Source organism: Pseudorca crassidens, chromosome 13 (genome assembly GCF_039906515.1).
Source record: "Pseudorca crassidens isolate mPseCra1 chromosome 13, mPseCra1.hap1, whole genome shotgun sequence".
NCBI classification, from domain to species: Eukaryota; Metazoa; Chordata; class Mammalia; order Artiodactyla; family Delphinidae; genus Pseudorca; species Pseudorca crassidens.
Window position 1 is genome coordinate 87,764,359 of NC_090308.1, and position 27,083 is coordinate 87,791,441.

The following is a 27,083-nucleotide window of genomic DNA, read 5'->3' on the forward strand; positions in this document are numbered from 1 at the left end:
TATCTCCTTAGGTAGGCTTATTCCTAGGTATTTTGTTCTTTTTCTTGCTATGGTAAATGGGATTGTTTCCTTAATTTCTCTTTCAGATTTTTCATTGTTAGTGTAGAGCAATGCAAGAGATTTCTGTGCATTAATTTTGATCCTGCTACTTTACCAAATTATTGATTAGCTCTAGTAGTTTTCTGGTAGCATCTTTAGGATTCTCTATTTATAGTATCATGTCATCTGCAAACAGTGACAGATTTACTTCTTCTTTTCCAATTTGGATTCCTTTTATTTCTTTTTCTTCTCTGACTATTGTGACTAAAACTTCCAAAACCATGTTGAATAATAGTGGTGAGAGTGGGCAACCTTCTCTTCTCCCTGATATTACAGGAAATGGTTTCAGTTTTTCACCATTGAGAATGATGTTGGCTGTGGGTTTGTCATATCGCCTTTATTATGTTGAAGTAGGTTCCTCTATGCCCACTTTTTGAAGAGTTTTTATCAAAAATGGTGTAGAATATTGTCAAAAACTTTTTCTATATCTATCAAGATTATCATATCGTTTTTATCCATCAATTTTTAATATGGTGTATCCCATTCATTGATTTGAGTATAATGAAGAATGCTTGCATTCCTGGGAAAATCCACATTTGATAATAATGTGTGATCCAACAGCACTGTTGGGTTCTGTTTACTAGTGTTCTGTTGAGGATTTTTATATCTGTATTCATCAGTGATATTGGCCTGTAGTTTCTTTTTTTGTGACATCTTTCTCTGGTTTTTGTATCAGGGTTATGGTGGCCTCATAGAATGAGTTTGAAAGTGTTCCTCCTTCCATTACATTCTGGAAGAGTTTGCAAAGGATAGGTGTTAACTTGTCTCTAAATGTTTGATAAAATTCATCTGTGAAGCCATCTAGTCTTGGGCTTTTGTTTGTTGGAAGATTTTTAATCACAGTTTCCATTTCAGTGCTTGTGATTGGGCTGTTCATATTTTCTATTTCTTCCTGGTTCAGTCTTTGAACGTTGTGCTTTTCTAAGAATTGGTCCATTTCTTCCAGGTTGTCCATTTTGTTTGGCATATAGTTGAATGTAGTAATCTCTCATGATCCTTTGTATTTCTGCAGTGTTAGTTGTTACTTCTCCATTTTCATTTCTAATTCTGTTGATTTGAGTCTTCTCCCTTTTTTCTTGATGAGTCTGGCTAATGGTTTACCAATTTTGTTTATCTTCTCAAAGAACCTGCTTTTACTTTTATTGATCTTTGCTATTGTTTCCTTCATTTATTTTTCATTTATTTCTTATCTGATCTTTATGATTTCTTTCCTTCTACTAACTTTGTTGGGGTTTTGTTTTTCTTTCTCTAATTGCTTTAGGTGTAAGGTTAAGTTGTTTATTTGAGATTTTTCTTGTTTCTTGAGGTAAGTGATATTGCTATAAACTTCCCTCTTAGAACTACTTTTGCTGCATCCCATAGGTTTTGGGTCATCGTGTTTTCATTGTCATTGGTTTCTAGGTATTTTTTGATTTCCTCTTGGATTTCTTCAGCAATCTCTTGGTTATTTAGTAACATATGGTTTAGCCTTCATGTGTTTATATTTTTTACAGTTTTTTCCTGTAATTGATATCTCTTCTCAGAGCATTGTGGTTGGAAAAGATACTTGATATGATTTCATCTTTCTTAAATCTACCAAGGGTTTGATTTGTGATCCAAGATATGATCTATCCTGGAGAGTGTTCCATGAGCACTTGAGAGGAAAGTGTAGTCTGTTATTTTTGGATAGAATGTCCTATAAATATTAATTAATTCCACCATGTCTAATGTGTCATTTAAAGCTTGTGTTTCCTTATTTTCATTTTCGATGATCCGTCCATTGGTGAAATTGGGGTGTTAAAGTCCCCTACGATGATTGTGTTACTGTTGATTTCCCCTTTTATGGCTGTTAGCATTTGCCTTATATATTGAGGTGGTCCTCTGTTGGGTGCATAAATATTTACAGTTGTTATATCTTCTTCTTGGATTGATCCCTTGATCATTATGTAGTGTCCTTCTTTGTCTCTTGTAATAGTCCTTATTTTATAGTCTATTTTGTCGGATACGAGAAGTGTTACTCCAACTTTCTTTTGATTTCAATTTGCATGGAATATCTTTTTCCATCCCCCCACTTTGAGTCTCTATGTGTCCCTAGGTCTGAAGTGTGTCTCTTGTAGATAGCATATATGTGGGTCTTGTTTTTGTATCCATTCAATCAGTCTATATCTTTTGGTGGAGCATTTAATCCATTTATATTTAAGGTAATTATCGATATGTATGTTCCTATTACCATTTTCTTAATTGCTTTGGATTTGTTTTTGTAGGTCTTTTCCTTCTCTTGTGTTTCCCACCTAGAGAAGTTCCTTTAGCATTTGTTGTAGCGCTGGTTTGGTGGTGCTGAATTCTCTTAGCTTTTTCTTGTCTGTAAAGGTTTTAATTTCTCCTTCGAACATGAATGAGGTCTTTGCTGGGTAGAGTAATCTTGGTGTAGGTTTTTCCCTTTCATCACTTTAAGTATATCCTGCCACTCCCTTCTACCACAGAGTTTCTGCTGAAAGATCAGATGTTAACCTTATAGGGATTCCCTTGTATGTTATTTGTTGCTTTTCCCTTGCTGCTTTTAATATTTTTTCTTTGTATTTAATTTTTGATAGTTTGATTAATATGTGTCTTGGCATGTTTCTCCTTGGCTTTATCCTGTATGGGACTCTCTGAGCTTCCTGGACTTGACTGACTATTTTGTTTCCCTTGTTAGGGAAGTTTTTGACTATAATCTCTTCAAATATTTTCTCAGACCCTTTCTTTTTCTCTTCTTTTTCTGAAATCCCTATAATTTGAATGTTGCTGCATTTAATGTTGGATATGAGAATTGTCCTCAATTCTTATCATTCTTTTTCTTTATTCTGCTCTCTGGTAGTTATTTCCACTCTTCTATCTTCCAGGTCATTTATCCACTCTTCTGCCTCAGTTAATCTGCTACTGATTTCTCCTTGAGTATATTTAATTTAATTTATTGTGTTGTTCATCATTGTTTGTTTACTCTTTAGTTCTTCTAGGCCCTTGTTAAACATTTCTTGTATTTTCTCCATTCTGTTTCCGAGATCATCTTTACTATCATTACTCTGAATTCCTTTCAGGTAGACTCCCTATTTCCTCTTCATTTGTTTGGTCTGGTGGGTTTTTACCTTGCTCCTTCTTCTGCTGCATATTTCTCTGTCTTCTCATTTTGGTTAACTTGCTGTGTTTGGCATCTCCTTTTCTCAGGCTGCACGTTTGTAATTCCTGTTATTTTTGGTGTCTGCTTCCAGTGGGTGAGGCTGGTTCAGTGTTTGTGTAGGCTTCCTGTTTGGGAGGACTGGTGCCTGTGTTCTGGTGGGTGGGGCTGGATCTTGTCCTTCTGCTGTGCAGGGCCACATCCAGTGTTGCTTTTGGGGTGTCTGTGAACTTCGTATGACTTTAGGCAGCCTCTCTGCTAATGGGTGGGGTTGTGTTCCTGTCTTACTAGTTGTTTGCCATGGGGCATCCCACAATGGCCTTGCTGGCCATTGGGTGGAGCTGGGTCTTAGTGTTGAGACAGAGATCTCTGAGAGAGCGCTCAACAATTAATATTATGTGGGGCCAGGCGGTCTCTGGTTGTCCAGTGTCCTGGACTTGGCTCTCCCACCTTGGAGGCTCAGGCCCGACATCCAACCAGAGCACCAAGACCCTGCCAGCCACACGGCTTGGAAGAAAAGGAAGAAAACAAAATGCACAGTTAGAACCCCAAACAGATGGTAAAAACAAAACTAAACAGACAAAATCACACAAATAAACATACACACAAACACTCACAAAAAGAGAAAAATGAAAATAACAAATAAATGGAAGAGAGCAGCCAAACCAATAAACAAATCCACCAATGAAAACAAGCACTGAAAACTAAATTAAGATAAACATAAGATGAGAAACAAATCAGATGCAGAAAGCAAACCCCAAGTCTGCGGTTGCTCCCAAAGTCCACTGCCTCAATTTTGGGAACATTTGTTGTCTATTCAGGTATTCCACAGATGCAGGGAACGTCAAGTTGATTGCAGGCATTTAATCCGCTGCTTCTGAGGCTGCACAGAGAAATTTTCCTTTCTCTTCTTTGTTCACACAGCTCTTGAGGTTCAGCATTTTTTGGCCCCACCTTTGCATGTAGGTCACCCTCAGGCATCTGTTCCCCCCACCAGACAGGAGGGAGTTAAAGCAGCAGCTGATTAGGGCTCCCTTGCTCACTGAGGTTGGGGGGGAGGGAGGGTTTTGGTAGTCATAATTGGAATGTGGGGCGAGCCTATGGTGGCAGAGGCTGGCGTGACGTTGCAACAGCCTAAGGCACACCGTGTGTTCTCCTGGGGAAGTTGTCCTTGGATCATGCGACCCTGGTGGTGATGGGCTGTACAGGCTCCTGGGAGGGGAGGTGTGGATAGTGACCTGTGCTTGCACACAGGTTTCTTGTTGGCTGCAGCAGCAGCCTTAATGTCTCATGTCCATCTCTGGTGTCCATGCTGATAGCCTCAGATCACACTCATCTCTGGAGCTCATTTAGGTGATGCTCCGAATTCCCTCTCCTCGTATATCCCTAAACAGTGGTCTGTTGCCTCTCTGGCAGGTCCAGTCTTTTTCCCAGACTCCCTCCTGGCTAGCTGTGGTGCCCTAGTCCCCTTCAGGCTGTCTTCACAGAGCCAACCCCAGTCCTCTCCCTGGGATCTGATCTCTGAATTCTGAGCCTCAGCTTCCAGTCCCCACCTGCCCCAGAGGTTGAGCAGACAAGCCTCTCAGGCTGGTGAGTGCTGGTCAGCACTGATCCTCTGTGCGGGAATCTCCCCACTTTGCCCTCTGCACCCCTGTTGCTGTGCTTTGCTCTGTGGCTCCGAAGCTTCCCCCTGCCTACCTCCCCATCTCTGCCAGTGAAGGGGCTTCCTAGCATGTGGAAACTTTTCCTCCTTCACAGCTCCCTCCCAGAGGTGCAGGTCCCATCTCTACTCTTTTGTCTCTGTTTTTTCTTTTTTCTTTTGCCCTACACAGGCACATGGGGATTTTCTTGCCTTTTTGGAAGTCTGATGTCTTCTGCTAACGTTCAGTAGGTGTTCTGAAGGAGCCGTTCCACATGTAGACGTATTCTTGATGTATTTGTGGGGAGAAAGGTGATCTCCACATCGTACTACCCCACCATCTTGAAGATCTCTCTCCTACACATAAAAGTAGTTAAGAGAGTGAATCCTAAGAGTTCTCATCACAAGGATAAATTTTTTCTATTTCTTTAATGTTATATCTACATGACATGATGAATATTCACAAATTTAGTGTAATCATTTCATGATGTATGTAAGTCAAATCAGTATGCGGTACACCTTAAACTTATACAGTGCTGTATGCCAATTAGATCTCAATAAAACTGGAAGAAAAACATTTTATGTTATTGTTAGAAACAATCCTATGAAGCATTAGTATTACCATTCCCATTTTTCAAAAGAGAGGTACGAGGAAGTGAGCAGCTAGAAGTTAAATTAGCAAAGAGGCCAAGATTAAACACTCCTCTCCTTGTGGTACCTGGGACTCAGCTTACCTCTTTTGGTTCCAACCACATCATTTTTATCAAGGTAAATTACATTTAATACATTATAATAGTTTACCATATTGGAAGAATAGTTTGAAGAAATTATAACAAGTCATGTCCACTCTTTCTCTACTAATAAATCAAAATTTCATCCCAAATAAAACACTTCAGAAAGATTTCTTTTTTTCCTATTGGACTTAAAAGATTGTTGGATCAGCTGAGTGAGGATGATCATGTTTCTGTGTTGTTAAAAGTCACAATATTTACCTTTAGATTACCTGATGAGGGCTGAAATACACAAGGCTTCCACAGCACTCTCTATATGAATCTTTTCTCCCAAATGCTCCCTCAGAACGATCTGAGGAACAGCCCTCCAAATAGTCCTGAATCCCACACAGGGCACCTGAGAGTGGCTTCTGCCTCTTCCCGGGCCATGGGATCTGTTTCTGGGGTGTCCTTTCATGCAGACCACATGAAAGCACATGCCTGTCATGTTCATGGTTTATAGCATCCCATGATTGACCTGCATCAGTGGGAGGAACAGCAGGACAGGTGCCCCCAGGAATTCTCTCCCATGCACAGGTCTGAGTTAGTGCTTTTATCCATGTTTTATTCTTCCTTTTGAGGACTTAATGAATCAATGGCTCCAACTAGTAGCTACTCTTCACCAGGCCTTCTTTCCGGGTGAAGCTAATTAGACCATCTCTAATTACTGTTACTTAGTTTGCATGTTTCTTCTGGTAAGAACTCCACTAGAATTACCCTAAGGCAGAAAGGATTGTTGCACTGTTCTGCCTATTTTCTCTCTGTGTTTTGTATCTCTCTTTTTCCTTCAGGTCAAACTGACCTGCATCATTTTTCCTGGGCTTACTATTGGAAACTTTTTATACCCTTCCTCCCTCTTATATAATAGATTTCCCCTTCCTGTCCATGCTTGTGGATTAAATCAGTGTTGGTGGGAATGTAAATTGATACAGTCACTATGGAGAACAGTATGGAGGTGCCTTAAAAACCTAAAAATAGAACTACCATATGACGCAGCAATCCCAGTACTGGGCATATACCCTGAGAAAACCATAATTCAAAAAAGGCATGTGCCACTATGTTCATTGCAGCACTATTTACCATAGCCAGGATATGGAAGTGTCCATCAACAGATGAATGGACAAAGAAGATGTGGCACACATATACAATGGAATATTACTCAGCCATAAAAAGAAACGAAATTGAGTTATTTGTTGTGAGGTGGATGGACTTAGAGTCTGTCATACAGAGTGAAGTAAGTCAGAAAGAGAAAAACAAATACCATATGCTAACACATATGTATGGAATCTAAAAAAAAAAAAGGTCATGAAGAACCTAAGGGCAAGACGGGAATAAAGATGTAGACCTACTAGAGCATGGACTTGAGGATATGGGGAGGGGGAAGGGTAAGCTGGGACAAAGTGAGAGAGTGGCATGGACATATATACACTACCAAACGTAAAATAGATAGCTAGTGGGAAGCTGCCACATAGCACAGGGAGATCACTCGGTGCTTTGGGTCCACCTAGAGGGGTGGGATATGGAGGGTGGGAGGAAGGGAGATGCAAGAGGGAAGAGATATGGGGATATATGTATATGTATAACTGATTCACTTTGTTATAAAGCAGAAGCTAACACACCATTGTAAAGCAATTATACTCCAATAAAGATGTTAAAAAAAAAAAAAAAAAGGTCCAGCCAGGTTGGAGAACGACTGATGTAAATAGTAGAAGAAACAAACCACAAACAAACAAATCCAATAAACTCTTCTAAATAATTTAGGGAACAAAATGCCATGAACTTAATTATAACCACATGCCTATGACACAAGCGTTTTATTTTCCTTCCCAAGATTTTATGCAATATATTTAGAATCTATGACCTTCACCACCATCATCCCTAGTGCACCACACACTTCTAAGGACCATATGAGAAGGTTCGAGTGACCTGGCAACTCTTTGTCTCAACCCCTTTGGTCTTTTCTTCCAAAATGTCATGGCAGCATCCTTCACTTTGTTTCCATTCTCCATCATCGTTGCCCTCGCCACTATCCCTCTCCTCACCTAGATGAAGCTCTTGCTTCCATTCCACTGGTCTCTGCCTATGATGAGGCCAGATGCTATTCTGGCCTCAGCATCTCATCTTCACCCATGAAATTTCCTCTAACCAGTATCATGAGTTGTTATAATGTTAATTACAACTCACCATAACACAACCCCTTCAAAGCTCTCTGCTTAACAGTATTTATGGAACTGAGTTACCTCTCTTCTTCCTAGGAAAGAGACCAAATTTGTGTTGGGTTTTTTCTGTACATTCTAAAAGTATTTTTATTCAGTTCCTAGATCTTGTTACTCTTAACTGCTCTTCATCTAAAGTTAACTCCCATCGTTCCTTCCTCCCTCTTTTACTACTTGCAGCATAATTACTCTAATTCCTTCCTTCTCATCACCAGCTCCTAAGTACGTCCCAGTTTTGGGGGAATTCTGTTCTCATGAGACATCACAAACACTACATATGAACGGGGTGGCAAGAAACAACAAACATGCATGTTGTGTGTGTGCCTGTGTTCCAGCTTATGCTCTGTTGTCTCATGGACATTTTCACAGCACAGTTCAAAGAATTTCAAGAAGTGACAGTGGAACATGAAATCAAACCCTTCTGAACACAAAGCCCTGTGTGACAGCACAGGTCACATGCCCCGACCCTCCTAAATTTATTAACATCCGTCAGGCTTCATAAACAGATGGGAAGCCTATTAAAAAAAAGAAATATTTCCAGAACCTAGCTTCAAAGATTCTCATACAAGTCGTATAAGGTAGCTTCTAGAATCTGTATTTTTGATAAGCTCCCTGAGTGATCGTGATGGACTTCCTGGTTTGCAAAACACCACCTCAGAGCAATTCGAAGTCCCTAAAATACTGTTCACCTTCCCAGCACCAGCCCTGGTAGTCAGCTGCTTTTCTTTCCTTATCTACTCTGTCGTCACCACCAGGGTGCTGAGGGGAGGTCCAGATTATGAGTGGCAGAGGCAACCCTAATAGACCCATGGCTTGCAGATACAACTCTGTCATCTGCTTCATGGTCTGATTTGCTCCCTGGCTCTCCTTATCCCTGCCTCCTAGTGCATCTCCACGTCTACACCCTGGGATGTGTCTGTGGGCAGAAGCATCTATAAATTAGAGTCAGCCTCCTTTCCCAGACCCTCCTTTCCAGGCTCCGGCCATTCCCCACCCCCCAGCTCTGTAAACCAGACTCTTCAGAACTGCCCCCAACTTCTCCCTCTTTCTCAACTCTTCACTCCAAATGGACCCATCCTTTCAAAGTTTCTTTCCAAATCACACACAAATTCCTCCCCTTTTATCTGTCCCCTCTGCCACTGCCTTGATCTATTTAGACGTTAATCTTTCCTCTCCTGAGTCACTTAAATGACCTTCCAATGAGGTTCACTATCTGTCTCTGAGTTCTATCTGCACCTCTGCTACGAGAGTCCTCTAAAGGCCATATCTAATGTAATTCTCTCATTCAAACTCCTTTCACGGCTCCTGTAAAAAAGAGTCTCCAGTAAAATATTTAAGCCATTCACTGCAGTATAAGAGGCCCTTAAGTACATGTCTCTTTCCCACACATGCACTTAACGCCATCCCCACCCAGCTCCCAGAAGCTCCCTAAGGATACCATGTCCTTGCCCCTCCTGGGGTTTTGCAAAGTTATTTCCTCAGCTTCGAACATCCATCTTCTGCATCCCCCCTTTTCTCACCCACCTAGCAAATTCTTTTGGGTCGTTTTATGGGTTAGCTCAGAAACCAATTCAAAATCACCTCCTTGTAACTGCCCTAACCATCTCCCCATACTGTTACAATGACTGTCCCTGATGCTCTGCTGCTTCTCCTCCACTTCCCATGGCACCTGAGCCAACCCTGTGAGGACTTTGAGGGTAAAGTTGTTCCTGGCATGAAATGGGCTGCCAGGGACTCAGAACAGAGGAATGGCAACAGGTCGGGAAGGAAAGAAGGGTGAGGCTCAGGTAGATCTGCTTTCCCACCACCAGCTCAGTCCACGGGACACCGTCTCCATCCCAACATCCTGAACAATTTGCAAAGATGATTCAGATGCCGCTAAAATCTCTCAAAGAGCCCCATTCGCAGCCACAGGAGGACCCTGCTGTCCCCTTCTCTCCCCCACCCCTTTTCCCGTCTGCACTCCAACACCCTCCTGAGACATTGCCTCCAGCCTCTAGGGGTGCTTTCTCTCCTTTCTAACTGCCTTCCTGAATGTATGCTTTCCCCTGAGAGTTCTCCCTATTTTAAATTCTCAGCCCAGCTAACCTGCCACAGCACTGCAGGTGGGAAGAAATCACCAGAGAGAGAGAGGGAGATTTGCTGGAAGTTCCCGACATGCTTAACAACGGCTCTCACATAAGGCGCTTCCAAAATAACCCAGCTCAGGGTTCACAGCAGACCCACGAAAAAGGCAGAGGCAGAGTTCAAGCATCTCTAAGTAATACTTCAGTCTTCTGCTTTCAAGTGCTTTAGGAAACCCACCTCCTTACATTATCTGGAAACCGCAGCCCTGCAGAATTTTTCCTCTCCTTTACATTTATCAGCCTAACAACCAAGAGAAGCCGAGGAAGCAGACAAGGTATCACCCTTAGAAATGCAGTGGGGTGCTGTACACACCCAAATTTGCCCACATCCAAGGACTCACTTCTGCTTTTTGCCCTGTGATTAAACTTCTTACTTCTATGGGGTCCTTATTCTTCCTCCAAGCAGAAGTCCTTGCCTCAATTCTATGACCAGCGAGCTTCAGTTTTAAGGTCCACAGACACACCTTTGAGAAACGGGGTGATGTATTTTCTCTATGCTGTCCATAGACCTCTTGCCCCCATCGAGCTCTAGAAGCCCTGCCTTAACCTATGTGTGTACTGCCCATCTGCAAGGACCCACACCACTGACCATCCCAGACATTCCTAAAGCCACCAAACCTACTTCCAGGACCTTCCCTTAGTGCCCGATGCCAGGACTCTCCCAACCACCTGCCCTTCCCCATGGGTCCCTATGAGCTGCATCCTGAGTGTTCAGGGTTCTGCAACTCGGTGTGATGCATGAATGGCCCTGGACTAGGGCAGGGAGAGGGCAAATAGGGAATGCAGAAACAGCCAGCCTTGAACTAGTCATGGGGGTGTGGTTGAGAGCTTTTGCAACAGAACAATTGGAACACACTCTGCAACTATAGAAAGAAATCTTCTTTATACTCGCCTCAAACCACAGAAAGAAATTCAAAGCTGATGCTAGGTTATCCCAATCATTTGAATCTCGTTCAGTACCAAAGCAGTTTTTTACTCCACTGTGAAGTTCTAATTGTGCTGAAGTACACACTTAATTTCGTTTAGACAAGAAGGACATTTTAATTCCCACTTTTTAGTTATTGAGCATTCCTCCGGGTTGACCAGAACCCTCATGCTCAGACAGAGTCTGTGGGTTTGGATAATAATACGCAGTTCCACACACACCTGAGTGCAGATGAGAGGTTACGTGTGGGTTATAACTCACTGTTCGGGTCTGTGACTCAGAGCCAGAGGGTGAAGCAGCTGCCTAGCCTCCTGGGTTTCCTCTCAGTGGGCCTTCCCTCTGCCTTTTCTCCTTCCAGGGCTGAGTGGTGATGACTTCCTGGCCGTGGGTCTGCGCAGCGGCCGTGTGGTTTACAGTTACAACCTGGGGTCTGGCACAGCAAGTGTCAGCAGCGACCCCCTCGATCTGAGCCATGGGATCCACACGGTCCTTCTGGGGAGGTCCTTCCGATCAGGCTGGCTGAAGGTAAAGGGTCATCCCTCCATCTGTCCCACAATCTTACTGCGTGCTGCTGTATTATCAGATCTGTGCTGAGGGACAGAGGTGAAAGAGCCGGGCCACCTGCCCCCATGAATTTCACAGACTAGCACACAAAACAGAAGACTAGGGGGTGTTGCAGTTAAGTGGTGTGGGGATAAATTAGAGGATTAGAGGATGACTAACATAAACAAGGTGAGAGAGAGGATTCAGGGAATGCTTCTCAAAAGAGGTGACACTGGCGTAAATAGCAGTTCAGAAAAAGAAGCATGGCAAGCGTGGGCTTAAGGAACACCAGTAGTTCTTGGTGGTTTTCAGGTGAGGGAAGTGAAAGGTGTGGCTGGAGAGAGACAAGGTCTGTATCATCAAAGGACTTATCTAAATAGTTTAGATCTGCATATGGAGACCTGTGGAGAGCTACCAAGAAATTTAAGAAGGGGGCTGGGTGCCGTGGTCAGTTTCCATTTGCTGATAAGTGACTGGTGGTCATTTGAGAATGGATATGAGAGGGAGGTAAGGCCAGATGGAGGAGGCCCAACGGGCTGCCAGCTCCTAATCTTTGAAGAACTGTGATGTTGATTGAGATGCAGAACCATGACTGCTAGCTATATCATAGTAACAGACACCAGCGGAGAAGCAGAGAATTAAGTGGTAAAGTGTTTATGAGTTCTTCAAAATTCAGGTGTGTGTAAGTTTTCATGCCAAGTTAATGGGAAATAACGAAAGAGTATCTTAACAGTTCACCCTGGGGAATCAATTTCTTTTTTAATAAGCTTTGAATATTTTTCCTTTTGAAGGTAGATGATCAGCAAAATAAATCCATCATCTCTCCAGGAAAACTGGTTGGTCTCAATGTCTTCAGTCAGTTTTATGTAGGTGGCTACAGTGAATACACTCCAGATCTCCTACCGAATGGAGCCGATTTTAAAAATGGCTTTCAAGGTAAGACATCGACGGATTTTACACTATACCTACTTGTCTCAAAATTTGAGAAAAGAAAAAAACTTTTAAAGGGTATATTTCTAGTTCTAAAACCAGCAGTGAGGATTGCTTTCTAATCAGACTTGATCAGTTAGATTTTAATGGAAAACGTTCATTCACTGTTTACTAATCACTTAACTACCTATGTACTAGGTGTTAGGGTGTTTCAGTGAACAAAACTAGGATTCCTGCACTCGTGAATTTACATTCCAGTTGGATAAAGGCGGGAACAGACAATAAACACTAAATATAGTAAATAAATAAATTATATAGTAGTATAAGGTAATAAATTATGTGGGGGGAAAAGGACAAATAGAGCATGATATGGGGGGGTCAGGATTGTGGGTCATTTTTGCGGTACACGGGCCTCTCACTGTTGTGGCCTCTCCTGTTGTGGAGCACAGGCTCCGGACGTGCAGGCCCAGCGGCCATGGCTCACGGGTCCAGCCGCTCCGCAGCATGTGGGATCCTCCCAGACCGGAGCACGAACCCATCTCCCCCGCATCGGCAGGTGGACTCTCAACCACTGCGCCACCAGGGAAGCCCTGTGTGTCATTTTTATATAGGGTGCTTTTTAATATAGAGTAAGTAGGGTAGACCTCATGGAGTCACAGTAAAAATTGAAACTCCATCTAACTTTGGAATGTACTTGAAATAAAAGATGATGGACAGATGGCTGCCACCTATCCACACCATGAAGATATGGCCCACGGAGGTCACCAGAGGCCAAGGGGATTAAGAGAAAACACCACACTTGGACAAGCAATCGTATTGCCATAGCCTGTCTCCTGTGTTCAAAAAGGAACATAGACTCAGACCTTCCCTATAAAGCTGATTCATAGTGGAGTTATCACATAAAGGCATGTTTTGAATTGTTATAATAATACATTTGGTGAAAATAAGCTTTTTGGTGGCCCCTAGTCCCAGAATATTTGGCCAGGGGGCTGCTCGTTGTAGTGTCCTAAGCCACTCACCCATGACCAGCCTACTCTCCATCAGGAGCCCAGGTTTAGGGACCAGGATGTGATGCATTTGGGGCACTTGAGTTCTCTGCCTGCCTGGCAACCCCATTCTCCCCACCCCCACTGACTTCTGCCTAAACACAGATGCAGGATGCCATGTACTTGAAACATGAAAACAACACAGCTAATCCAACATAATACAAGGTCAGTTTCCAGTAAAACTAGTTCATTCTGCCAAGACTCTCAAAGAAACTTTTTCTTTGAATATATAATCCGTGCTGATTCTCAGAAGAGTGTCTTAAAGAATAGTTTAAAACATATTAAGGTTCTATGCTCAATGCTCAACAGTTCTTTCACTGCAGGAGATCATCTGAAGGGCAAAACAAATCAATGAGTTTTTAAAACATTATATTCAAAGAAAAGAATGGGTAAATTTATAAATGTGAAAGAAAGCACATCTTCCACTCAATGAAACAGAGACCTTGTTGGGGGTCATCAAAAACTGTTGTCATTTGCTCCCACACACACTTCTTCTGTAAATATTCTGGATATAATCAAGCATACGAGTGTGGATTCTGGAACCCAACTGTCTGGATATGTGTCCCCTCTGCCACCTACAAGCTCCATGACCCTGGTGAGTCAACCAACCGCCTCGTGACTCACTGTGCCTCAGCTGTAAAATGGAACAATCACAGCACTTCTCTAGTTCCAAGAGTGAGCTAACGGAGAGAGAGCACAGAGCTTAGAGCTCTCAGTTAGCAACAATGTTAGCAACGATGATGGTGCCAGTGGTAGGAGGAGACCCAGCTCCAGTCAAACCTTTGCTCCTCTTTCTCTGCCTCACAGACGTGGCTCTGGCTCTAGTCACGCTGCCTTCAGATCCAGGCTCTGCCAGGTAGTAGCTGTGTGACTTTTAGCCTGTTATTTATACTCTCTGAGCCTCCATTTTCTCCTCTGTAAAAAAAATATATATATATCTACCCCATAGGGTGCTTGTAAGTTAATCAATTAAGTAAAATAATTATGTCAAGTGCTTATACCAGAAACCAGTACATGATAAACACAATAAATGTTAGCTATTAGTGGTATTCCATCCTACTGTCAGAGGACTTGAAGCTTTCAAAGTTATCGAAGTCTAACATTTCCTGGTTTCCTGTTGTCTTGTTTTTTTTTCCCTTCTGTTAGGAACTTTCCTTCACATCTTGTTAACAAGAACAAAGACTGGCTTTCGTCAATACCTGTCATTTTCTCCTTAAGTCTGTTAATGAGCCTACACTCAGCACATACACAGCTGGCCCTTCTTCTGACAGAAATAACTACATTGACAGGCCTGGAAACATGCCAAGCTTCTTAGGATGAAAATCTTGGGCGGGTGTTCTTGGAATTGCCACTTAATCCACAGTCTTATGGAAACTCCAGGACCTTAGCTTAGCCCTTAATTTTATCATTTGTCTCTTGAATCCTTCCTCAATGTCTGCACCTCCTCCATCATAAACTAGCCTTTATTATGTACTGAAAATTATAGACAAGTAGTACCACCCTGTCATCATGACCAGATCACAACTGTACTATAAACCTGATTCCCCAGAGCTGATCTCACTGGCTTTAAAGAGTGATACAAGGTGACTTTAAAATATAGATTTCTGGACTCTGCTTAAGTGAAATCTCTATGATGAGGGTCTAAAAATTTGCATTTCAATGAACCTCCCCAGATTTGGAAGCCACTATATTAATCAGTCATAACAAAGCAAATACAAAGTTTTATGGAAGAATTTAATAATTAGGTTAAGATTATCACATTTGTCTTTAGAATGATGATTAAATCACACACAGTAAAAGAGTATCTGACATAGGCTTTCACATTTCTCTAAACACTCCAGATACATAAATCTAATCCAGAAGTTCTCAGTCTAAAGTACAAATTCTTTCTGTTGATCAAGCCCTTTTGCTTTTGTTCTGGAAATGTTTTTAATAAGCCATTATTCTCCCTATAGCCTTTCATAGTCATGAAGAGGTTATTTAACCCTTCTCCAGATTAAAAAATCTACATATGCCATGCACAGAGGGCCTTACTGTTTTCCTGTCCTAATAAGAGGGATTCTTCCCTCTTCTCTGAAGGCATAGGGTTCTCAGGCTGAGGTTCATGGATGGGATTCAGTGTGTCTCAGTCTCCTGAAATCACACACACAATTGTGTGTGTACCTGTATGCATTTTTCTGGAGAGGAGAACCATAGCTTTCATCAGTGTTCTAAGATCTGTTACTTTCACCGTCAGACCTATTTAATTCTGATGTAGAATTAAAAATTACTTTTGACTAGTACAAACATGGGGAAATCTATTATCCTATCTATCGATTATTCTAGTGTCACAGCAGCTAGTGTTCATTGATACAGGGACTATTAAACATTACTCAACTGAGTAGTGTGGACATAAAATAGATTCAGATTTATTGACAATGCTGTAAAGATGTTATTCCAGCCCGAAAATGCCCCATACCATTAGTACATGCAGTTTCTGGCTATTTCAACTTTTCTTTTTCTGTCTCTGTCTGTCTGTCCCTCTCTCTCTCTTTTTTAATTCCATGAGATTTTTCAAACTAGAGCCCATAAGAGAAGAGTAATGAGTTCACTGCAATAATTTACAAATTCTCTTACTGTCAGAAAAAAAGCTATCACTTATTTGGAACTTCACCAGTCTTTCAAATATCATAGCTCCAAAAGTCTTTTTCATACCCACTTTATCACATGCAAGATATAGGCATGGAATACCTGGTGCATGGTACTATACTAAGCAGATTATGTTTAATCTGCTGTATAAATAGGAATGAAATTATACAATATATATTCTACAAATGGCTTCCACTGTAATTGCCTTTACTCTGTATCTTATGTTGACTGACATGAAGCATCTCTCTATGAAATAAACACATATAACTATTAGTGTTAGCCAAATGTTTCTCTAAATATAACAATGCTACATTTTTAGCCAAAAACATATTTTAGCAGTTCCTCATAACAAAAGTATTTTATTTATTCATATAAAAGAGAAATTGTTTTAAATGAACACTTCAGACATTAACACATATTACAGTCATTTAAACAAAGCTTTTTTCAGAGTGTGATTATAAAAACTACAAAAACTTAATATTAGCATCCCACAATCTTTGCTGAAAGGAAATGTTTTTTAATAAAGGAAATAGTGAATTTGTGAGAGTATGGAAGGGAATACAAGACCTACATATTGCCAGCATTATACCACGAGTTCATGTATATTTTCTTACTCCTCTTAACTCATGGAGTAGTTATATTTGTTCTCATTTTAAAGGTGGAAAAATTGACAGTTAGATTTGGGTCATCTAGCCATTATGTGACAGAGATTGTAATTGAACCCAGAACCACCTGACTCCATCCTCTACCTACATTTTTGCTCTGAGTGCATTTCACTCTGCAAAAAGCAAATTTTACATTCCACATATAAGTAAGATCATACATTATATGTGTGGAAAAGAACTTTCTAAGGATACGTACAAAGGTAAATCCCTGAGAGAAAAAAAGAGAAATGTGACAACGTAAGTATTATAAACTTCTCCACATAAAAATAAAAAAGAAAACACCATAAGCAAAATTAAATAGCAAATATTAAACTGGAGTAAGTATTTACAATATGTGACAAACAGCTAATGTGCTCGTTATATAAAAAGGTCTTTCAAATAAGTGTTTAACATGGTATAGACAAAAGTAGATAGAGAAAAACAGTAAATAATAAGCAACTTAAAGGGAAAATTATAAATGACAAATCATTGAAAGTCTTTCAACCCTAATTAAAAATAGCAAAAGGAGGGGACCTTCAAAATGGCATAGGAGTAAGATATGGAGATCACCTTCCTCCCCACAAATACATCAGAAAAAAATATCTACATGTGAAACAACTCTTACAGAAGACCTACTGAATGCTGGCAGAAGACCTCAGACTTTCCAAAAGCCAAGAAACTCCGCATGTACCTGGGTATGGCAAAAGAAAAAACAGAGACAAAAGAATAGGGATGGGACCTGCACTGCTGGGAGAGAGCTTTGAAGGAGGAAAAGTTTCCATACACTAGGAAGCCCCTTCATTGGTGGAAACGGGGGATGTGGGGAGAAAGCTTCAGAGCCACAGAGGAGCCCGCAGCAACAGGGGTGCAGAGGGCAAAGCAGAGAGATCCCTGCACAGAAGATCAGTGCCAACCAGCACTCACCAGCCCGAGAGGCTTGTCTGCTCACCTGCCAGGGCAGGTGGGGACTGGGAGCTGAGGCTCCGTTTCGGAGGTCAGACACCAGGGAGAGGACTGAGGTTGTCTGTGTGAACACAGCCTGAAAGGAGCTAGTGCACCACAGCTAGCTGGGAGGGAGTCTGAGAAAAAGTCTGGACCTGCCAGAGAGGCAAGAGACCATTGTTTCAGGGTGCACGAGGAGAGGGGATTCAGAGCATGGCCTAAACAAGCTCCAGAGATGGGCACAAGCTGCCGCTCGGTGTGGACACCAGAGATGGGCATGAGACACTAAGGCTGCTGCTGCAGCCACCAAGAAGCCTGTGTGCAAGCACAGGTCACTATCCACACCTCCCCTCCCAGGAGCCTGGTCGGCCCGCCACTGCCAGGGTCCTGTGATCCAGGGACAAATTCCCTGGGAGAAAACACAGCAAGTCTCAGGCTGTTGCAATGTCATGCCAGCCTATGCTGCCGCAGCGTCACCCTGCATTCCAATTATGACTACCATACACCTCCCTCCCCCTGGCCTGAATGAGCAAGAGCCCGCTAATCAGCCGCTACTTTAACCCCATCCTTTCTGGGTGGGAACAGATGCCTGAGGGAAACCTACACACAGAGCTGGGGCCAAATCCAAAGCTCAACCCCAGGAGGTGTACGAACAAAGAAGAAAAAGGGAAATTTCTCCCAGCAGCCTCAGGAGCAGTGAATTAAAACCCCACAATCAACTTGATGTACCCTGCATCTGTGGAATACCTGAATAGAAAACGAATCATCCCAAATTGAGGAGGTGGACTTTGGGAGCAATTGTAGACATGGGGTTTGCTGTCTGCAACTGATTTGTTTCTGATTTTATGTTTATCTTAGGTATAGTGTTTGGCCCTTGTTATCATTCGTGGATTTGTTTATTGGTTTGGTTGCCCTCTTCTTTTTTAAAATTATTTTTACTGTTATATATTTTAATTTTAATAATTTTATTTATTTATTTTTCTTTCTTTTTTTCTCCCTTTTCTTCTGAGCCTTGTGGCTGGCAAGGTCATGATGCTCTGGCTTGGTGTCAGGCCTGAGTCTCTGAGGTGGCAGAGCTGAGTTCAGCAAACTAGACCAGCAGAGACTTCCCATCCCCATGTAATAGCAACCGGCAAGAGCTCTCCCAGAGATCTCCACCTCAGTGCTAAGGCCCAGCTCCACCCAACAGCCAGCAAGCTCCAGTACTGGATAGCCCAGGCCAAACAACTAGCAAGACAGGAAAACACCCTACCCATTAGCAGAGAGGCTGCCTAAAACCATACTAAGTTCAGAGACACCCCAAATCACAGGACGAGATGTGGTCCTGCCTACCAGAAACACAAGATCCAGCTCCCCCACCAGAACACAGGCACCAGTCCCCTCCACCAGGAAGCCTACACAAGTCACTGAAACAACCTCACCCGCTGGGGGCAGACACCAAAAACAACGGGAACTACAAACCTGCAGCCTGTGAAAAGGAGATGCCAAAAACAGTAAGTTAAACAAAATGAGAAGACAGAGAAATATGCAGCAGATGAAGAAGCAAGGTAAAAACCCACCAGATGGACCAAATGAAGAGGAAATAGGCAGTCTACCTGAAAAATAATTCAGAGTAATGATAGTAAAGATGATCCCAAACCTTGGAAATAGAACGGAGAAAATACAAGAAAGTTTTAACAAGGAACTAGAAGATTTAAAGAGCAAACAAAAAACAATGAGCAACACAATAAATGAAATTTAAAATTCTCTACAGGGAATCAATAGCAGAAAACCTGAGGCAGAAGAGCTGATAAGTGACCTGGAAGATAAAAGAGATGAAATAACTGCAACAGAGCAGAATAAAGAAAAAAGAATGAGAAGAATTGAGGACACTCTCAGAGACATCTGGGATAACATTAAACACACCAACATTTGAATTAGAGGGGTCTCAGAAGAAGAAAAGGAAAGAAAAGGGACTGAGAAAATATTTGAAGAGATTATAGTGGAAAACTTCTTTAACATGGGAAAGGAAATAGTAAATCAAGTTCAGGAAGCACAGAGAGTCCCATGCACGATATATCCAAGAAGAAATACACCAAGACACATATTGATCAAACTATCAAAAATTAAGTACAAAGAAAAAATATTAAAAGCAGCAAAGGAAAAGCAAAAAAATAACATACAAGGGAATCCCATTAAGGTTAACAGCTGATCTTTCAGCAGAAACTCTACAGGCCAGAAGGGAGTGGCAAGACATATTTAAAGTGTTGAAAGGGAAAAACCTACAACCAAGATTACTCTACCGAGCAAGGATCTCTTTTGGATTTGAAGGATAAATTAAGACCTTTACAGACAGTGAAAGTTAAGAGAATTCAGCACCACCAAACCAGCACTACAACAAATGCTAAAGGAACTTCTCTAGGCAGGAAAAACAAGAGAAGGAAAAGACCTACAAAAACAAACCCCAAACGGTTAAGAAAATGGTAATAGGAACATACATATTGATAATTACCTTAAATGTAAATGGATTAAATGCTCCAACCAAAAGATATAGACTGGCTGAATGGGTACAAAAACAAGACCCGTATATATGCTGTCTACAAGAGACCCACTTCAGACCTAGGGACACATTCAGACTAAAAGTGAGGGGATGGAAGAAGATATTCCATGCAAATGGAAATCAAAGAAAGCGGGAGTAATAATTCTCATATCAGACAAAATAGACTTTAAAATAAAGACTATTACAAGAGACAAAGAAGGACACTACATAATGATCAAGGGATAAATCCAAGAAGAAGATATAACAACTGTAATTATTTATGCATCCAACATAGGACACTTCAATATATAAGGCAAATGCTAGCAGCCATAAGAGGGGAAATTGAGAGTAACACAATAATAGTATGGGACTTTAATCCCTCACTTTCACCAGTGGACAGATCATCCATAATGAAAATAAATAAGGAAACACAAGGTTTAAATGGTACATTAAACAAGATGGACTTAATTGATATTTATAAGACATTCCATCCAAAAACAACAGGATACACTTTCTTCTCAAATGCTCATGGAAAATTCTCTAGGATGTCATACTGGGTCACAAATCAAGCCTCAGTCAATTTCAGAAAATTGAAGTCATATCAAGCATCTTGAAAAAGAAATAAAAGGAATCCAAATTGGAAAAGAAGAAAAACTGTCACTGTTTGCAGGTGACATGATACTGTACATAGAGAATCGCAAAGATGCTACCAGAAAACTACTAGAGCTAATCAATGAATTTGGTAAAGTAGCAGGATACAAAATTAATGCACAGAAATCTCTTGCATTCCTATACACAAATGACGGAAAATCTGAAAGAGAAATTAAGCAAACACTCCTATTTACCATTGCAACAAAAAGAATAAAACACCTAGAAATAAACCTACCTAAGGAGGCAAAAGACCTGTATGCAGAAAACTATAAGGTGCTGATGAAAGAAATTAAAGATGATACAAACAGATGGAGAGATATACCATATTCTTGGATTGGAAGAATCAGCACTGTGAAAATGACTATACTACCCAAAGCAATCTACAGATTCAATGCAATACCTATCAAACTACCACTGGTAGTTTTCACAGAACTAGAACCAAAAATTCACAATTTGTATGGAAACAAAAAAGACCAGGAGTAGCCAAAGCAATCTTGAGAAAGAATAATGGATCTGGAGGAATCTGGCTCCCTGACTTCTGACTATACTACAAAGCTACAGTCATCAAGACAGTATGGTACTGGCACAAAAACAGAAATATAGATCAATGGAACAGGTTAGAAAGCTCAGAGGTAAACCCACACACATATGATCACCTTATCTTCAATAAAGGAGGCAAAAATATACAATGGAGAAAAGACAGCCTCTTCAATAAGTGGTGCTGGGAAAACTGGACAGCTACATGTAAAAGAATGAAATTCGAACACTCCCTAGCACTGTATACTAAAATAAACTCAAAATGGATTACAGTCCTAAATGTAAGGCCAGAGACTATAAAACTCTTAGAGGAAAATATAGGCAGAACACTCCATGACATAACTCATAGCAAGATCCTTTTTGACCCACCTCCTAGAGAAATGGAAATCAAAACAAAAATAAACAAATGAGACCTAATGAAACTTAAAAGCTTTTGCACAGCAAAGAAACCATAAACAAGATGAAAAGACAACCCTCAGAATGGGAGAAAATATTTGCAAATGAAGCAACTGACATAGGATTAATCTCCAAAGTATACAAGCAGTTAATGCCGCTCAATATCAAAAAATCAACCCAATCACAAAAATAGATGGAAGATATAAATGAACATTTCTCCAAAGAAGACATACAGATGACCAACAAACACATGAAAAGATGTTCAACATCACTAATTATTAGAGAAATGCAAATCAAAAATACAATGAGATATCACTTCACACTGCTTAGAATAGACATCATCAAAAAGTCTACAAACAATAAATGCTGGAGAGGGTGTGGAGAAAAGGGAACCCTCTTGCACTGTTGGTGGGAATGTAAATTGATATAGCCACTATGGAGAACAATATGGAGGTTCCTTAAAAAACTACAAATAGAACTACCATATGACCCAGCAATCCAATTACTGGGCATATACCCTGAGAAAACAATAATTCAAAAAGAGTCATGTAGGGCTTCCCTGGTGGCGCAGTCATTGAGAGTCCGCCTGCTGAGGCAGGGGACACGGGTTCATGCCCCAGTCCGGGAAGATCCCACATGCTGCAGAGCGGCTGGGCCCATGAGCCATGGCCGCTGAGCCTGTGCATCCGGAGGCTGTGCCCCGCAATGGGAGAGGCCACAACAGTGAGAGGCCTGCGCAAAAAAAAAAAAAAAGAATCATGTACCATAATGTTCATTGCACACTATTTCCAATAGCCAGGACATGGAAGCAACCTAAGTGTCCATTGACAGATGAAGGGATAAAGCAGATGTGACACATACATACAATGGAATATTACTCAGCCATAAAAAGAAAAAAAATTGAGTTATTTGTAGTGAGGTGGACGGACCTAGAGTCTGTCATACAGAGTGAAGTAAATCAGAAAAAGGAAAACAAATACCATATGTTAACACATATATATAGAATCTAAAAAAAAAATGGTTCTGACAAACCTAGGGGCGGGACAGGAATAAAGACGCAGATGCAGAGAATGGACTTGAGGACACAGGGAGGGGGAAGTGTAAGCTGGGACGGTGTGAGAGAGTAGCATTAACATATATACAGTACCAAATGCAAAATCGATAGCTAGTAGGAAGTAGCTGCATAGCACAGGGAGATCACCTTGGTGCTTTGTGACCACCTAGAGTAGTGGGATACGGAGGGTGGGAGGGAGATGCAAGAGGGAGGGGATATGGGAATATATGTATACTGATAGCTGATTCACTTTTTTATACAGCAGGAACTAACACAACATTGTAAAGCAATGTTGTACTTTATTGTACTCCAATAAAGATGGAGTTTTTATTAAAAAATTAATAAAAAATAATAAAAATCTATATATATTAATATATTATAATAATATATTATTCCATATATTATTTATAATTATTATATTTATAATATATATTATATATAATATTTATATATATTTATATATATTTTTACATATATAAATATATAAATATATTTATATATAAATATATATGTAACATTATATATAATTATATATTATATAATATATTATATATTATATAATTATATATATAATTATATATATTATAAATATATATATTATATTATTATATATATAATATATAAATATATATGTATATTATATAAATATAATATATTATATATTAATATATATATTATTATATATATTATATATATTATAAATAATATAATATATATAAAATAATATAATATATATAATAATATAATATATATTTTATATATGTTATATATATTTTTATATATATTTATATGTTTATATATTTATATATTATTTATATTTATATATATTTATTTATATTTATATATATAAATATATTTAGTTATATATATTTTTATATATGTATATATATTTATTTATTTATATATAATAATATATATTTATATATTATTTATATATTTATATAATATATTATAAATATATAAATATTTATAATATAAAATATATATATTTATAATATGATTATAATTAATTATATATAATTAATATTAATATGGTATATTATAATATATTAATAAAAATAATTAATTTAAAGATTTTATTAAAAATTTTATTTTATTAAAAAATAAAAATAGCAAAGGCATTTTATTATTTATATCCTTTAAAAATAAAGCAGACAATAAAGTCTTGCATTGTGGTGCCTGTGAAGAGGCGGGTGTCCCTGTGTTTGGTGCGGGAGACATAACTGTGCAAAATATCCATGACACTTGGGCACGCTGCAAAGCACCCATATCTGTTACCCTAGTAGTTTTCCTTCTGGAAATTTGTACTAAGGAAATACTTAGCAAATGCACATGGTATACATGTAATAAATTTCTTATAGCATTATTTTTAATACCAAAAAAAAGAAATGAGTCAATAATTCAATAATTGAAATTTAATTAAGTATATTATGATCTAAGAGACTATTATGCTATCATTGAAAAATAGTTAATGCTATGAGAAAAGAGTTAAAGGTATTAATGCTCTACAAATTTTTGGTACAATATATATATTAAATATTTCATACAAGATTCTACTTTTGTTTAAAAGAAAATACAACTAAGCATAGAAAAAACTCTGTATATATATGTATATGTGTGTGTGTATATATATATATATATATATATATATATTTCTCAAAATGTTAATAACTGTTTTCTCTGGAGTGGTGATATGGTAGATGACTTTATTTTTCACCCTGTGCTTCTGTTTTTTTTTCATTAAATTAACATGTATTACTTTATTTTGAAAAATGTTCCTTTAAAAATGAAAAATAATTGTCTTCTTGTTTTATCCATTTCTTCCATTTTTTAAACTGAAGTAGTTTTTTCTCTTTTCAAGGTTGTATTTTTACTCTGCAAGTTCGCACTAAGAAGAATGGCCATTTCAGAAGCCTGGGGACGCCTGAGGGCCACCCAAATGCTGGGCGCAGCGTTGGCCAGTGTGATGCTTCTCCCTGTCGCTTGATGAAATGTGGCAACGGTGGGACGTGTGTGGAGCAGGGATCAACTGTTTAGTAAGTGTGACATTATTAGGAAAGAATGTGGCAAGTTGTTTGCATTCTACCTGGTCCCCTACTCGCGCAAACTAGGAACACAAACTGACACTTATTTAAAATATTTTTATGGAGACTTGCTAGATGACTGGCGGACAGATAAAGGCAACTAGAAATGGATCAGCACAGCATTTATGATAATGAAAATGAATCACTACATCTCATTACAGGAAAAAATAGACTATCTTAAATTCATGGTGTTGAGAGTGTTGCCAGAGATGTTCGCCATACAAGGGTTTACAAGGGCTCACATTTGTGATTTGCTTTTATATTTGGGTTTGGGCTCCCTTAGAAAGGAGCCTCTCCTCTCTAGGTGGACCCCAGCAAAACTGTACAGTTTGGTTTCTGAACTACTTTAATATAGAACAAAATGTGAGTCTGTTGGTTGGGAAAAAAATAAACAAAGGAATGTTGTCTTATAAATAAGTTACTTCGTTGAGCATGTCCTTGTGCATAAGTGGTATATGATGGGCTCCAGGAATATACCAAATAAAGAGGAAGGAAGCTCTCTGTCCTTCAGTTCCTTCCACTGTGGCTACTCATACATTTCTATGTCTCATACACGCATGAGATGGATAGAAAACTGATTTGTCAAAGTTTTTCTCCCAGGACACATCAGAAGGTATGACTCACTGCTAACACTGGCTGATTGCAAAGAGTGGGGCAGTGGGGAATCAGAGGCTCCCCTGGAAGACGGGGGAGAGCACATGTAGTTTAGAAAGCCCCAAACAGTTCCCCTCCACCTCCACACTAGAAAATTATCAAAAACAAAGTGCAAAGTTCAAAGAACTGATCATCACTGTACCTTGGGCTGGACAGAAAGCACATAGGACGCGGGGGGAGGAGATGGTCACTAGATCTTCCTGTTTCTTACCAAAAGCACTCCAGTGACTTCTCAGGACATGTAAAATAACTAAACCCTTCCTCATGAGCTATAAAGCCCTACATAATCTGGCCCCGCCCCCTCAGACCATCTCTCTTCCTCCTCACTCACTACAGTTAACCTACTTTTATCTTTTGAATACGCCAAGCTCATTTCTGTTTCTAGACCTTCATGCTATGTCTTTCAGCTGGAGAACCTTCACCTTCAGTCTCCATCTGGCTGCCTCCTTCTTGTCATTGTCTCACCTCCTCAGAATGGGACTCCCTTAGACCAGCCCAAAACTATCCCTCCCTCCGATCATTCTCTATCACATTATCATATTTTACTTTCTCCATAATATATCATTGTCCTATTTTGTTTATTTATTGTTTGTTTATATATTGGCTATTACTTTTCCCTGAGAATGGGCCTGATCTCTCATATTACCAGTGTATCTTCATACCTAGAAGAGTGCCTAGCATAGAACAGGCATTCATTAAGTATTCGTTCAATTAATGAATCAATGAAAAAGTAGAAGGAATCTTAATTCCAAAAGTTCTAAGCAAACATACAAATGGAAGGACAAGCATGGTGACCCCATGCTCACGTTAATGAAGCCAAATTGACTAAACTGGATAGTCTACTGATTGGCTATGAGAAATGGGACAGAGGAAGTATAGAAGGATGCAAAACTTACATGAAAGGTAACAGATTTGATTTATATCAAGAATGAGATGCAGACAGTTCCTGAGCAGGAAAGAGCCATGGTAAAGACAGATGTATGCAAGTTATCTCAACATCCCTTTGCAGGATGGGTATATTGGGGAGTTATGGGAGACAGATTTGGAAATCCAAAATAGCCATAGATAAGGAAATAAAAAAATTAATTTAGAAGATATTGCAGAGAAATATTCATGGTGTTTCGTGATCTACTGAATATGAGATTGTGACAGGAAGGCTTGTAGGGAGTCAAGTCTAAATTAATCCAAACCAAGTATGAATAAGCTTTCTATGTTTCGGGATGTCCAAGATACCTAATGTGCTTTGTAATATGTTAAAAGTGTTAGCTGAATTTTATGGAAAAATTTTAAGAAAAACATGTATAGCTTGATCAAGTTCATAGAAGTGCTAGGGACAAGCCCTGAGTCTTGTGATGCCACCATCAGAGAACAATATTTTTTGGCATTAGCTTTACCACTATGATTTTATCTTTACTTAATTACAATTTTTACTAAAACCTTTTACTTGCTTTACAACTTATGCAGTCTATTTGTCCCATAGCTAAGCTTAATTATTTATTTATTTATTTTTAAGCTTAATTATTTAGAGGCACAAATTTACCTCATTTT

General features: G+C 39.6%; 1 protein-coding gene across 2 annotated transcripts in view; it reads left to right on the forward strand.

Moving 5' to 3' along the window:
- The window catches only part of EYS (eyes shut homolog), a 1,666,475-nt gene that overhangs the window by 1,578,994 nt on the left and 60,398 nt on the right, over window positions 1–27,083 (forward strand). For both annotated transcript variants that reach the window (XM_067702876.1, XM_067702877.1), the window contains exons 36-38: window positions 11,267–11,433; window positions 12,243–12,387; window positions 24,659–24,833. In XM_067702876.1, coding sequence (XP_067558977.1) covers window positions 11,267–11,433; window positions 12,243–12,387; window positions 24,659–24,833 — 487 coding nt within the window. The remainder of the gene's footprint in view (window positions 1–11,266; window positions 11,434–12,242; window positions 12,388–24,658; window positions 24,834–27,083) is intronic.